Source organism: Molossus molossus, unplaced genomic scaffold (genome assembly GCF_014108415.1).
Source record: "Molossus molossus isolate mMolMol1 unplaced genomic scaffold, mMolMol1.p scaffold_m16_p_5, whole genome shotgun sequence".
Classification (NCBI taxonomy): Eukaryota; Metazoa; Chordata; class Mammalia; order Chiroptera; family Molossidae; genus Molossus; species Molossus molossus.
The window spans coordinates 60,928,450-60,942,424 of record NW_023425388.1 but is presented as its reverse complement, the minus strand read 5'-3'; the positions used below and the strand labels follow the sequence as shown (position 1 = coordinate 60,942,424).

General features: G+C 36.3%; 1 protein-coding gene across 3 annotated transcripts in view; it reads right to left on the bottom strand.

Moving 5' to 3' along the window:
• Positions 1 to 13,975, bottom strand: part of OSBPL11 (oxysterol binding protein like 11) — a 100,904-nt gene that overhangs the window by 9,026 nt on the left and 77,903 nt on the right. For all 3 annotated transcript variants that reach the window (XM_036243894.1, XM_036243895.1, XM_036243896.1), the window contains 3 exons: positions 11,220 to 11,718; positions 8,298 to 8,484; positions 290 to 472 (listed from right to left, as the gene is read on the bottom strand). In XM_036243894.1, coding sequence (XP_036099787.1) covers positions 290 to 472; positions 8,298 to 8,484; positions 11,220 to 11,718 — 869 coding nt within the window. The remainder of the gene's footprint in view (positions 1 to 289; positions 473 to 8,297; positions 8,485 to 11,219; positions 11,719 to 13,975) is intronic.

Genomic DNA, 13,975 nt, shown 5'->3' with positions numbered 1-13,975 from the left:
TTAATAATATTAAGAGTTTTTATGATAAACAGTACTAATCCTTTGTGTTAAATGTTAATATTTTGCCCAGTTTACCAATGTTTGATTTTTACTAAAATGTGACTGTGTGTCATGATTCTATAGCTGGTAAGGGGTTTAAAAGCATCAGACCAAACCCTTTCAATGTACAGATGAGGAAACTGATGCAAACTTGTGAACTGACTTGCCCAAGACAGCAAGTGAGCAAAAAGGCTTAGATTAAGATGCAGAGCTTTTGCCCCTTTCCCGGGTGGATGCATAAATGACACACCTGGATTCAAACGGGTCCTGCTTCTCCAGAGGTCTTACTCTTTTTTTCGTCACTGCCAATTTCGTCAGGTCCACATTCTTTGTCTCTCCATTGCTATAAGTGAACTCAAGCACACTATTCCATTCTCCTTGCACTCTGCACACCACAGTGTTGGTAATGTTGTGCTTTACTTCACCTGTAACCCTGGAAGCAGTGAGAAAAAAAGATATGCTGTAATAAATTTACACTGTGCTTTTTTCCTTCAGATTCTGAAACCAGGAATGTACTTTGTGAATTTTTTAAATTACTTATACAGCTCATTTTAATTTGTCAGTGCCAAAGTCAAACCATAAATCCACATTAGCTTCCTAGCAATTTTTTCAAATAACATAAACTGAAAAAATTTTAAATATGTTTTATTGATTTATTTTTAGAGAGAGAGGAAGGGAGAGACATTTAGAAATATCAAGGTGAGAGAGAAACATCAATTGGCTGCCTTCTGCATACCCCTACTGGGGATCAAGCCTGCAACCCGGGCATGTGCCCTGACTGAGAAGCGAACCAGGACCTCTCAGTCCATCAGATGATGTTCAATCCATTGAGCCACACCAGCCTAGCTTAAATAACATAAACTTTAATCTTTAGAAACAACACTGGGAATCAAAGCAGAGACTTAATTACCACAAATGATCACAAAGTGAAATCTTTAAAATGCTTACTACAAACAAAACTAGTATAATATTAAAATAAAAAATATTAACATTTATTTTTTATCACAGTTGGGAGATGTTACAATATTACAATCTATTTAACTTTTTAAAAAACAGTCTTATTTATTTAAAAGTTCGGAGTCCCTATTTTAAAGTTCTGGCTATATAAATTCTGTATAAGACCACATAAGTCTAATTTTAAATTAAATGTAGAAACCAGATAAACCAATAAGAGGTAGAAAAATAGAAAAGATACATTAAAAATTTAAAAATTCTCTTGACTAGAGAAAAAATTAAAAGAGCACTAGTATGCAAAAATCATTATCAACATAGTATTCAGAACTCAAACACTACTGTTGAAAGTTTAATGAAGAGTTAGTTATCTGGCTGGTTTATCAACAGATAGGATACAGTTCAAATGAAGGCTGGAAAAGAAACCGGTCTAATTATTTTTAATGAAGTATTTTATGTTCACTGAAGGACACAAATAACAATAGGGTCAGATTAGATAGACATTCGAAACTCAGAGAATAGTGGGTAGTTTAGGGTCAAAATCAGTGTGCCAGAGATTATGGTTTATCAGGATTCACAAGGGAATTAAAAGGACCAAAACCCGAAAGTGACAGCTTAAGAATACTAAATAGAATTTTTCAGGTACAAGACAAGGGCCTGGAAATCAGAAGAACATTGTTTAATTTAGGGAGTCCATAGTTTTTATAAGAAGAAGAAGTCAAGAGTCTACAAACTCAGAGCTCAAGGCAGAGGCATAGGAGACAAGCAAATGATCAATAAACCAGCTTTTAAAGATTAAGTTATAGCTCTGGCTGGTTTGGCTCAGTGGTTAGAGTGTCGGCCCGCAGACAAGAGTGTCCCGGGGTTCAGTTTCCACTAGGGGCACATACCTCGGCTGCGGTTCGTCCCCGGCCCCAGTTGGGGTCGTGTGGGTGGCAGCCGGTTGATGTGTCTCTCTCACATCGATGTTCTTCTCTCTCTCTTAACTCCCACTCTATCTGAGGATAAATGCAAAAATGTCCTCAGGTGAGGATAAAAATAAAAAAAAAGATCAAGTTATATATGGGCTTGGAACCCAAGAGCAAACCAAACATTCCAAATCAGAAGTTAGGCATAACTGGAGCTCAGAGGGCACAAAGAACACTATGACTACAAGTCAATTGTGACTACAGCAGGGGTGGGAACTCTGGGTTGTAATTCAAAGCAAATAAATATAAATAATTGCACTGCAAAGGGTTTCTGCCTGACTGATTGTTTCTTGTGATATCCATGTTTCTTCTCTGATGCCACTTGCCAACATTGTTCCCTTCCTTGAAAATTTATCTCTAAGCAAACAGGACATTAGGTGATGACCTAAACACTTACCTCTTCCCTTCTCCACCCACACGTACCCAGAACTATATTCTGAGAACTGAGGAACAATAATTCATCCCTCACTTGATCTCTGTTTTCCTGCCACAGCACAATCTCTCAAGCTGTCAAGTCTTTCCACTTGACAAATAACAAGCCCTAGGTCCCTGTTCATGCCTGCGGGGTTACCAGGGGTCCTTGCTGCTTAGTGCGACTCCACAGCAAGAGCAGCATGCACAGAAATGGGGAAGAGAAAAAGGATCACACACATTAAAGGCAGGCCATGATGAGCTTGCAAAAGGAGCATAAGGAAGAAGAGCCTCACCTCATTTTGCTTATAACAATTCTTCATAACAGTCTAATATGGGATTGGCAAAATTCCTTTCTAAAGGACCAGAAAATATCTTAGGATTTGCAGGCCAGACTGTCTGTCACAACTACTTACTTCTGTCACTGCAGCATGGAAGCAATCATAGCTAACAAGTAAATAAATATCTACATATCTAAAGCATGTAGCTCTAGATCTGGTATCAATCAATGACATACAGTATGTTGCCCTTAAGACACTTACCAAAGAGCTACATCTTAATTGTCATCCTACTCATCTCTCTAAAGTGAGAATAACTGATAACTGATAAGGCATTTGCTCTCTCTCTTTCTAAAAACCTGACATGAAGTTGGCTTTTCAGGTTGTCTAAGACCCTGTCTCTATAGCTATTTGGAATACCAAAATCACTGGTTACTTTAACTTGGTTGGCTTCATACAGAAAACTTCTAATGACTGAAAATTAAGACTTTAGCTTTGGATTTTATTGATACAGACATAAGGAATACTCACATGAAGGGTAATTACATTTTATGCAGAACTACTAAAGAGGACACTATGTTACTCAATGCCACTATGTAAAGATACCTGCAACTAATTCCTTTAGAATTTAATACCAGGGAAATAGTTCCTCTCTCTTGAACAAGTGATAGGCTTCCGTCATCAGACAACAAGAAGTATGTTGAGTATCATGTTCTTTTTTTTTTTTACTTTAACAGAAGAGTCAGAATTAAATTTTATTTTTAGGTATAGTAATCACCCAATCCCAGCTTCACTATTTTATTGTCATTTTCCATCCTTATGGTTTTTTATAGCAGACTTTATTTTCAACTGTCTATTATATATGAGTTTTTCATAAAAGCCTTACAAATGCTTTCCAAAGATAGGGTCCTAGATTCCAATACTAGACTAAAAGTTTCTCAAAGGCAGAAGTTGTCTTTTTCCTTTTCTGTATCTCGAGTGCGCAGAAAAGTATGTCACTTAGCAGATAGTTAACATAATCTTAATGACATTATACCACTATATATAAAATCATCACCCCAAAGTGAGTGTGGAAATGGGATCATGAGATGTACAAAGGCATGAGGAATAGTTAAGTAGGTTTGCTTGGCTGCATCAGAGATAGTTGTGGAAAATGAGAGAGTAAGGGAAGACGAGTGGATGATAATATATTTATATCAAATGTGGATGGTAGATAATGTGTCTGTTTTGATTGCAGATAGCAGTGAAAAAAAAACTAGGCTATGTCTGAGGAGGAAGGCATGGCCATTAATAAAGGCATGAAAGAAGATTTTAGTTATACTATTCTGTAAAATCAAAGATGTAAAATACGGAAGTCTTTCTAATATGAATCTTTTTATTTTATTTTTTATTACTGGTTTTAAATTCTTTTTCTTTATTGATTTTAGATAGCGAGGAAGGAAGAGGGAGATAGAAATGTCGATGAAAGAGAACATTGATTGGCCGCCTCCTGCATGCCCCCACTAGGGATTTGGTCCACAACCTGGGCATGTGCCCTGACTGGAATAGAACTGGCGACCTCTTAGTGCATGGTTGACGCTCAACCACTGAGCCACATGGGCTGGGTCTATTATGAATCTTTTAAATGAGAAATTAGGTGAAACCATTGGTCTTAAGGGAGATCAGAATGGAAAAAGGGAGTCAGGCAAAAGTATCTCTCAAGAGTTACAGGAAGAGTACATATGTGAATGCAAAGGAGACAGAGAGACTATTAAAGAAAAGTGTTATATTTCCAAGAAACAAAAAGAGCCAATGACTCTGGCTTTGTGGATAGGTAAAGAGTATAAAGAGAGCCTGGCTGGTGTGGCTCAGTGGTTGAGCATTGACCTATACACCAAGAGGTCGCTGGTTCAATTCCCGATCAGGGCACATGTCCAGGTTGTAGGCCCAATTCCCGGCGAGGGGCATGCAGGAGGCGGCCAATCTATGTTTCTCTCTCTCTCTTCCTCCCTCTCACTCTACATCAGTAAATAAAATAAATAAATAAATAAATAAGCATGAAGAAAGAAAAGAAGGTAATTTAAGTAAGAAATCACAAGAAATAAGATGGTAAATATAATGACTGATCACTAACAAAAATAAGGATGTCTATCTGAAATTAATAGAGAAACCCTAAAAATGTAATGAATGTAGTCAAGGCCTCAGCCAGGGTTGTAGCTTGACATCAGAAAACTCCCAGAAGAAAATACCATTTCTATAATCAACTGAAAGAGCTTTTAGCTGGAGCTCTGACTTTACTTAGTGTACAAAACAATTCATATTGGGGAGAAATCCTCTACATATAATACATGCAGAGAAGTCTTTAACAGGAGAGTCTCTTGATGTACCAGAAAATTAATACAACAGACACAAGATTAAATGAAATAAATATGGGAAACCCTTTACTCATTGAGCTACACTTGCAAAATATGAGAATTCACAGTGGAGAACACTTTGAATATAATGAATGAAGGAAAGTCTTCAGTAACTATTCATTAAAGACCTTATAACATTAAAGATCTCTCCCTGAAGAGATTTCTTTTTTTTAAAGTTTTTTTTTTTTTTTTTTTTTAATCCTCACCCAAGGATATTTTTCCATTTTTTGTACAGATAGAGTGGGAGGGAGAGAGAGAGAGAGAAATATCGACGTGAAGGGACACATCAAGTGGCTGCCACCCGCACAACCAACCAGGGTCCCTGGAGAGATTTCTGTCCATAGAATCAATGTAGAAAAGCTTATAGGGGAACTCTCAGTTCATTAAATATGAAGAAAGTCCAAACAGCTATTTTCAAACCTCTGAATGGTTATCCTAGAGGAGAAAGGGGATATCAGTTGTATGAAGCTCCAAAAAAATATATATATATTACAAGGTTTCATAACTAAGAAGTAACCAATAGTAGGTCAAAGGATCATTGGGAAAGCTACAGTTTGATAAGGTGAACTAAACTCTATTATCTCCAAGAAGAAATTCACACTTAATCATAATTCCCAAGAAAAATGCACAAATATTTACAAATCACATACTACACACTCAATCCTGTATAGATGCAATGAAAGCCCCAAACAGTACTAATCTGTCAAAATGTTTACAGACATACTGTGGGAAATAATACAAAACAATCAAGAGAATAAGTTTGTATCTAAACAATATTTTTAAATATATATATATTTTTAAATTGTTTTTCTTTATTGATTTTAGAGAGAAAGGAAGAGAGAGGGAGAGAGAGATAGAAATATCAATGAGAGAGAACATTGACTGGCTGCCTCCTGCATGCCCCCCACTGGGGATTTGGCCCACAACCTGGGCATGCGCTCCAACCAGGAATTGAACCGGCAACCTCTTGGTGCATGGGTCAACGCTCAACCACTGAGCCACACTGGCCGGGCTAAAATATTTATATATTTTTATCCTCATCCGAGGACATTTTTCCATTTTTTGTACAGACAGAGTGGGAGGGAGAGAGAGGAAGAGAGAGAGAGGGAAACATCGATGTGAAAGGGACACATCGAGTGGCTGCCACCCGCACGACCAACCAGGGCTGGGGACAAACTGCAACCGAGGTACATGCCCTTAGCAGGAACCGAACCCGGGTCTCTCCGGACCGCAGGCCGACGCTCTAACCGCTGAGCCAAACCGGCCAGGGCCTAAAATATATTTTTATAGATAAGTCCTGTAGAATTTCATTCTCTCTCTCTCCCTCCCTACACTCTCCACCCCAGAATGAAGTTTTAGGACAATAAATAGTTGGCAAAAAAAAAGAGAGAGAGAGAGAGACACAGAAAGAAAACTAAAATTGCTTCATGTCTCCTTATCCAGAAAATAATACTTAAGAGGAAAAGAAGTGTCACTAAGAAATACATCAGTATCACTGACAATAAAATGTACTGTATTTGTTTTCCCCTAAGCATTTTGCTCAATTATATACTTTGAAAACTGGTTTCATCAATAAAAGAATGTTACAGAAATGTAGGTTTCAGCTCTAACTTCATACAAATAAAGGGAGTCTGAAAATGGAATGGGCTGCCCACTGTGAGTTCTGTGCTAATAATAATATCCCAATATATTCAGAACGATCAGTTATCAGACATGTTGCAGAGAGATTTATGTGCCTAGTAAATGTTGGTCAAGTGACTTCTAAAGTCCCTTCTAATTTTAAGGTTTGAATCCCGTGATTACTATGATGAGACTAAGAAAAAGTACATATAACAAAGTGTGAACCATATCAATACCTTCTCTAAGGGTAAAAAGTGATTATTCTGACAATGTCTAGTGGTTTTGTTTGGGTGATCTGTTTGTTGTTGTTTTTTTTAATCCTCTACTTCAGTATTTTGAACTCCATATTTTTAAAGACCCATTCAAAGCCTGGGAGCCAATAAATCTTTCTTTCTACTTCTACGATCCACTGAAGAAGTAAAATAGCTATCTCATACAAGACTGGAGGGAGACTATTTTGATATAACCACTTAAAACAACTGGTAGTATTTAATAAAGTTCTACTTCATACCCTACAATCCAGCAATTCTACTCCTACTTATCTAGCTAAGAAATTCATACATACATTCACCAAACACTGACCTTTATAATAGCCCAATATTGGAACCCACTAAGATGCTCATCAACATTAGAATGAATAAATTGTGGCAGTCATACAAAGAAAAACAGTCCGTAAGGAGAATAAACTAAAACTTTACATGGATGGATCTCAAAACATAATGTTGAACAAAATAAGTCAGTATGAAAGAACACATAGTATATGATTTCATTTATATAGACTTCAATAATAGGAAAAACTCATCTATAGTGTTAGAAATCAGATAATAGCTATCTTAAGTGGGAAGGATGTATATGGTTAACCTAAGAGTGTGTGTGTGTAACTGTAACAGAGCATAAGGAAGGCCTCTGGGATGCCAGTAACATTCCACGTCTAAATTAAAGTGTTCAAATGTTCACAAAGTCAAATCAACTTGTATACTTTTGTATTTGTGTTATTCTTCAATAAAAACTTTGCAGAAAAAGAAAACTATCCCTACTTCAGGGAGAGTCAGAATATACATCAAAGCTTAAGAAAAGAGTCAGTATCTTTTTGAGGATCATATTAGAAAGATTGTTCTTGTGTAGTTTGAGTGATCTGGACTAGGAAGAGACCAACAAGCCACGAAAAAGGTATAAATAACTGGCCAATTCCAAGATGGAATTAAAACAAAGCCACAGTTCAATACTGGTGCTTAAAGACATTGGCTTCCTTCATTGTACTTCTTGAACTATATCTAATGGCTAGATGTATTTTTACACTAACCTGTAGCAATAGCTGCCTCCATGGAGATCTGGATCCAAGTTTGAATCCCGTTTAAAGGCAGAAATTGGGCCAGAGGCTGCATATTCATGTTATGAATTCTATTCTACATCTCGTTTGCTATTTAACCAGGAAAATTATACAAGAGGAAACAGATCTGTCACTATTTTTAAAACCAGGTCATGATTTCCAGAATGCCTTAAAAGATGAAACATTAAAAAATAAACATGAATAAAAATCCAACCCCATTTCACATAAAACAAAGCAGAAAAACAATAGTTATAATAAAAGATCAAGCTGATAGAATAAGAACCAGGTATCATTAAAATGTTCTTACCTGTGTAATTTGCCACCATAAAATGGCTTAGTATGAAAAGTGATGCTGGCTGAATACCCAGTTTTTGCACAGTTGACACTGACTTTGCCACCCAGTTCTACCCAAGGAACAGTTAAAATTGACCGGGCATATGCACAAGGTAGAGAAAATGTATACTCTTCTCCATGCTCCAATAGACTAAGGATACCTGAATGTAAAAACATGAAGGTTGTTAATATCTTAAAAATACAGCTATGAAAAACCCATATTGTGTTTTCTCCTGTTTATAAAAACATCATAATTTTGCTTAGTTTTCATTTAGCTTTGGATGAAACTGGTTTTATTTACAATTGTATTTGACACCAGTTCCGCTAACAGTGGCTCAAGGGTACTTCCACTACAACCTTACTATTTCTGTGGGGTTCATTAAACCAGAAAATGTTACAGTGGAAATAGTACAAGAGTTCCCTCGAATGATCCTAAAAATAAAGTAAATCTAAAGTCAGAGTTTAAGGCCATGCTATACTGTACCAACTACTATTATGTATTGCTCTCTTAGTAGTCTTCACAAAGGGCAACAATAAATTAAGAATTATTTAGCCATTTCATAGGCGAAATGGTTCTGGCTATAATAAATTTATAGATAATTTACTTGGGCATACTTCAAGTGTTTAATAATAACTTGATTAATTCAAAATTGGAAAAGATATATTTTTATTACGTTCTAAAAATATATGATCTTATAAACTGGATTTATAATTTTTGATACACTATGGAATTTAAGATCTGAAGAAATGTACAACCAGTTTCAAATACATGTGATAATATACTAGTAAAAACAACTGAGATTCAAAGAATTCTAAAATTTCATGTATCTAATAAAGAAACAGTTTTCCTCAACTATTAAATAAAAAACATGGCTGCTGCCCTGGCTGGTTTGGCTCAGCGGTTGGAGTGTTGGCCTGTGGACCAGAGAGTCCTGGGTTCGGTTCCCGCTAGAGGCACATACCCAAAAACAAACAAACAAACAAAAAACAAAACAAAACAAAAAACCACGGCTGCTAATAGGAGCAAAATGAATTATCATAAGTCCCATTCTATGATTTAAGTTACTTTCTTTTGAGGGTAATTAATAACAATTTAATTTCTAAAAGGCAATTCATGAATATAAAATTAGGACTTAAATAACAAAATTTAACTATTATATACCTCTTCCATGATTAATCATGCATGGTTATTAACGCTTTTCTTCATTTCTTGAGCTATTTCCTGTCTTGGACTGGGAGAGGCTAACATTACAGATTCCTTCCGTTACATGAGCGGGTAAGAGTAACTATCCTCAGGAAGAGTGTGCCAAAGAATGAGGTCCTATGCCTCCTCTGCTATGCCTTTCTTAACCTGTATGTCCCCAGATACAGCCCATCACCTAGACTGCAGTATATTTTTTCATCTACAAAATAATAAATTGATTTATGAAGAGCACAGGGCTAATGTTAAAAACTTATATCTGAAGGTGGCAAACTTTATTTTTAAACTAAAAGAAATATTTTCTAATTTTATAAAACTTGATTAGCTTGAAACATTATCTGGAAATTGGTAAGACTCAAACCACAACAGATGTTAAAAATACTGCAGGGAAAATTGAAAAGGGGGATAAACTATTTTCTTCGCAGCTACGATAACACTATCTCAAAATGTTAGTCATAGGCTTAATTATGTCATGTTTATACTGTTAAGTTTACATTCAGAACAAATTAATCTATGCACAATAGCATTCTTTTAACTTTAAAATGGTAGGTTTTTTTCTGCCATTATATAATGTAGGACAAATGTAGGTTTACAATTGTGAGTATGCGAAAGAGTTTATTCTTGTATTATTATTTATTAATTATTATATTATTTTTCATACAAACAACGGTAAACCTACTTTTGTCCCACTTTTGTATTTGCATTAACTTTGCGATAATTTCTCTGGAGGTTTTTGTAATTGTTGTTAACTTATTTTTGGGGTGTTATTCTTGGCCAAAAAATACAGTATTTCCTTAAATTATTTTTTCATAATCTTTTGCTGAAGTAAAATTAAAGTTTGGCAACGTATTTTAAAGTATTCTATGATTATTGCCTTACAAATATAAATATATTTATAAGAAATATAGCCCTGGCCGGTTTGGCTCAGCGGTTAGAGCGTCGGCCTGCGGTCCTGAGAGACCCGGGTTCGGTTCCCACTAAGGGCATGTACCTCGGGCTGCAGTTTGTCCCCGGCCCTGGATGGTTGTGCCGGTGGCAGCCACTCGATGTGTTCCTTTCACATCGATGTTTCTCTCTCTCTCTCTCTCTGTTCCTCTCTCTCCCTCCCACTCTACCTGAACAAAAAATGGAAAAATGTCCTCGGGTGAGGATAAAAAAAAAAAAAAAGAAAAGAAATATAAAAGATGTAGATTTACCTACAAGATATTTCTTGAGTGCTTTTTACAATGATGAAAACATGTTTTAAAGTATTTTCTGTGACATGGGAAAATTAATATTTACTGCAAAAAACAGGATACAAAACTATATGGAGAGAATTGCTCCTAATTTTATAAAACCAAATTAAAAGTATGAACATATACACACGAAAAAATACAAAATATTAGCTAAATTTATCCATCCTTGGATGGATTTGAGATGCTTTTATTTTCTCCTTGATACTTTTCTAAGTTTTCCAAATTTTCTACAATAAAAATATTTTACATTTAAAATCAAGAAAAAATCATATGAAAAGAGAAGTTATATTTTTTTCATTGATACGCCCCCTTGCCTCACCAGCATCTGGAACATATTAGGAATTGAAAAAAAAAAGGTAGTACACATAACATTTCAATTTTATAATTAGTATTTATCTGGATTCCTAAATTTTAAGATTACAGTTTGATACTAAAAATTAGAGAATATTTTTCTACATACCTTCTCCAACCATCGTCACGCCTATTGACATGCCTAAGAATTTGCTCTTAGTCCAGACATGTGCATTTACACACATCTTCCTCTCTGCACATTCTGCATAAAATCCTGATACTGGAGGATGATGGGAAACCTGTTCAGCAACAAATCTGACTGTATAACAGTCTGGTCCCACCTGGCTCAAAGCCTCCTCTGATAGAGGAGCATGATTTGTGACTGCCTGGGTGGAAGAGTTGCTAGTAACACTGGATGCTACCTCGCTTTTTGGCATCTTCCAGGAACAATGAAATGTTTCTCCAATGATAGGATTGTATGGTTTCTTAGCAATGGCTCCCTTACGGCCTTCATGAAATGAGGTAAGGTAGTACTCAACAAAACGAATCATTCTGTCCTCAGCTGTGGCTCCATTAGTGATGGCTATAAATAGGTCAGGATGAGACATAAAGTCTGCATACATTTCCAGCAAGGAACGCTTCTCTAGGATAAATGTAGGAAGCACCACCTGAAACAAGAACAACAAAATAGCGAGAGAAATTTTAATCCTATGTAGACAAGTATTCTTATCTCTCAGAGAACATTTCAATCTAGATGGGTATTAAAAACAAAGTCACAAAAGAAATGTCCTTGGTCTCATTAAAAAAATAAGCATATGTTTTACCAACTATACATAAAAAAATTTTTTTAAATACATTTTTTAAAAGTATGCCTAATAGGAAACAAAAACCTTCGCAAATGGAGTGAAAAGAAGAGAAAAAAGAGAGGACCAAGATGTCTAAAAGCTATGTAATAAGAGTTTCAGAGAGTACAGCAAAAAAAAAAAAAAAAAAAAGGAGGAGAGAAAATTACCAATGAAATAATTCAAGATTTCAGAGAGCTGAAAATATGAGCTGGCATACTGAAAAGTGCACAGAGACAATAGATAAAAAGAATCCTACACCAAGATATGTCACTGCTATCTGGATTGGCTGAAAACACTCATTTCACCCACAGACACATTCTGGCTTCAATCTGTTGCTGAGAGTTGGAGGTAGGTCACGGTTGGGGTAGAAGCAGAAAATACTGACCAGCTCACTCCCTCTGCCTACATTCCTGCTGGATGTCCAGTATCTGGCTCACACCAAATGTTCTAACTCAGTGAGCCAAATATTCCACAGGACTCATTCACACCTCTGATTTTTTTCAAAAAGCGTTCTTCTAAACTTTCTCAATAATTTATAAAAAAGCCAGAGACTCTGCCCTGGCCCGTTTGGCTCTCAGACCAATGAGTTGCAGGTTCGATTCCAGCCAAGGGCACATACCTTGGTTGCAGTTCGTCCCTGGCCCTGTTTGGGATTGTTCGGAGGCAACCAGTCGGTGTGTCCCTCTCACGTCGATGTTACTCTCTCTCTCCCTTACTCTCCCTCCCATTCTATCTGAAGATAAATAGAAAACTATCCTCGGGTGAAGATTAAAAAAAAAAAAAAAGCCAGAGACTTTGTTTAGTTTATCTTCTTCTGGGAGCCTTCTTCTATGAATGGCAATATAGCCCATTCCTTGTACAGCGAGCTATGCTGGCTATTCACTTTTTTCTAACCTACGTAACATTGTTAAGGGGTACATACATAGGTGTACATATAAAGGAAAGCAGAAGGATGATTAACACAAAAGTCAAATAAGTGATTGCATCTAGGAAAAAGTAGGGGACTACAACCAGGAGGGACATTCAGAGAGCTTCCAAGTTCTGACAGTGTTCTACAATTTAATCTGAGCTGTAGGTACACAAGTATTCATTTACCATTGCTCTTTGAAATGTTTATATGTAGTCTATTTAGTCCTTTGTGTGTATAATACGCTTCACAAAAAAAAGTTATCTAAAAAAGGAAATGTAACAAAATTAGGTATAAACTATAATTATATGAAGATTGTAAGGGAATCTCAGAAAGTGAGAGTTGTGTGCCTTGGCCAGTTTGGCTCAGCGGTTGAGCATCAGCCTGCGGACCAGAGAGTCCTGGGTTTGGTTCCCGCTAGTGGCAAGTACCACTAAAAAAAAAAAAAGAAGAAATTGGGAGTTGTGTTGTTCGGGTGGAGAAATTATAGAAGTTTTTTTCCATTTATTTTCCAAAACTTTCTGTGAAGTGTTTAATTATACTAAATTCACAATATTATTTAAAGAGAAACAAGATGAACAGTGGGGAAAATGTATGTTCCTTATGAACAGTGGGGAAAACGTGTGTTCCTTAATCGAAACATGCAGGCTGCAAGCATGGCTACTTTCTTTTTGCTGTAGTCCCAGCACCTAGCACAGTGTTTGGACTACAAGAGGGGCTCAGTAAATATTTGCTGTATCAGTGTTATTGTAGATAGGAAGTGGATATCATGGCAGTTTAGTCACCAGGTTCTTTAATGTTGTTCAAAGAGCACCATTTAAAAGAAAATGTTATGTGAATGTTTGTAATTGGTGATTGGTTAATGCTAGTAATTTTATATATACATCTTTTATTTTTATTTATTAAAAATTTTTTTTCCTTTTTCTTTTTTCTCGAGATAGAGCGTGAAGGAGAGAGGAAGAGAGAGAGAGAGAAACATCAATGTGAGAGAGTGGTTACCACCCACACGACCCCAACTGGGGCCGGGGACAAACTGCAACGGAGGTACATGCCCTTATTGGGAACCGAACCAGGGACTCTCTGGTCCACAGGCCAATGCTCTAACCGCTGATCCAAACTGGCCAGGGCAATTTTTTTTTCTTTATTGATTTTAGAGAGAGAGGAAAGGAGAGG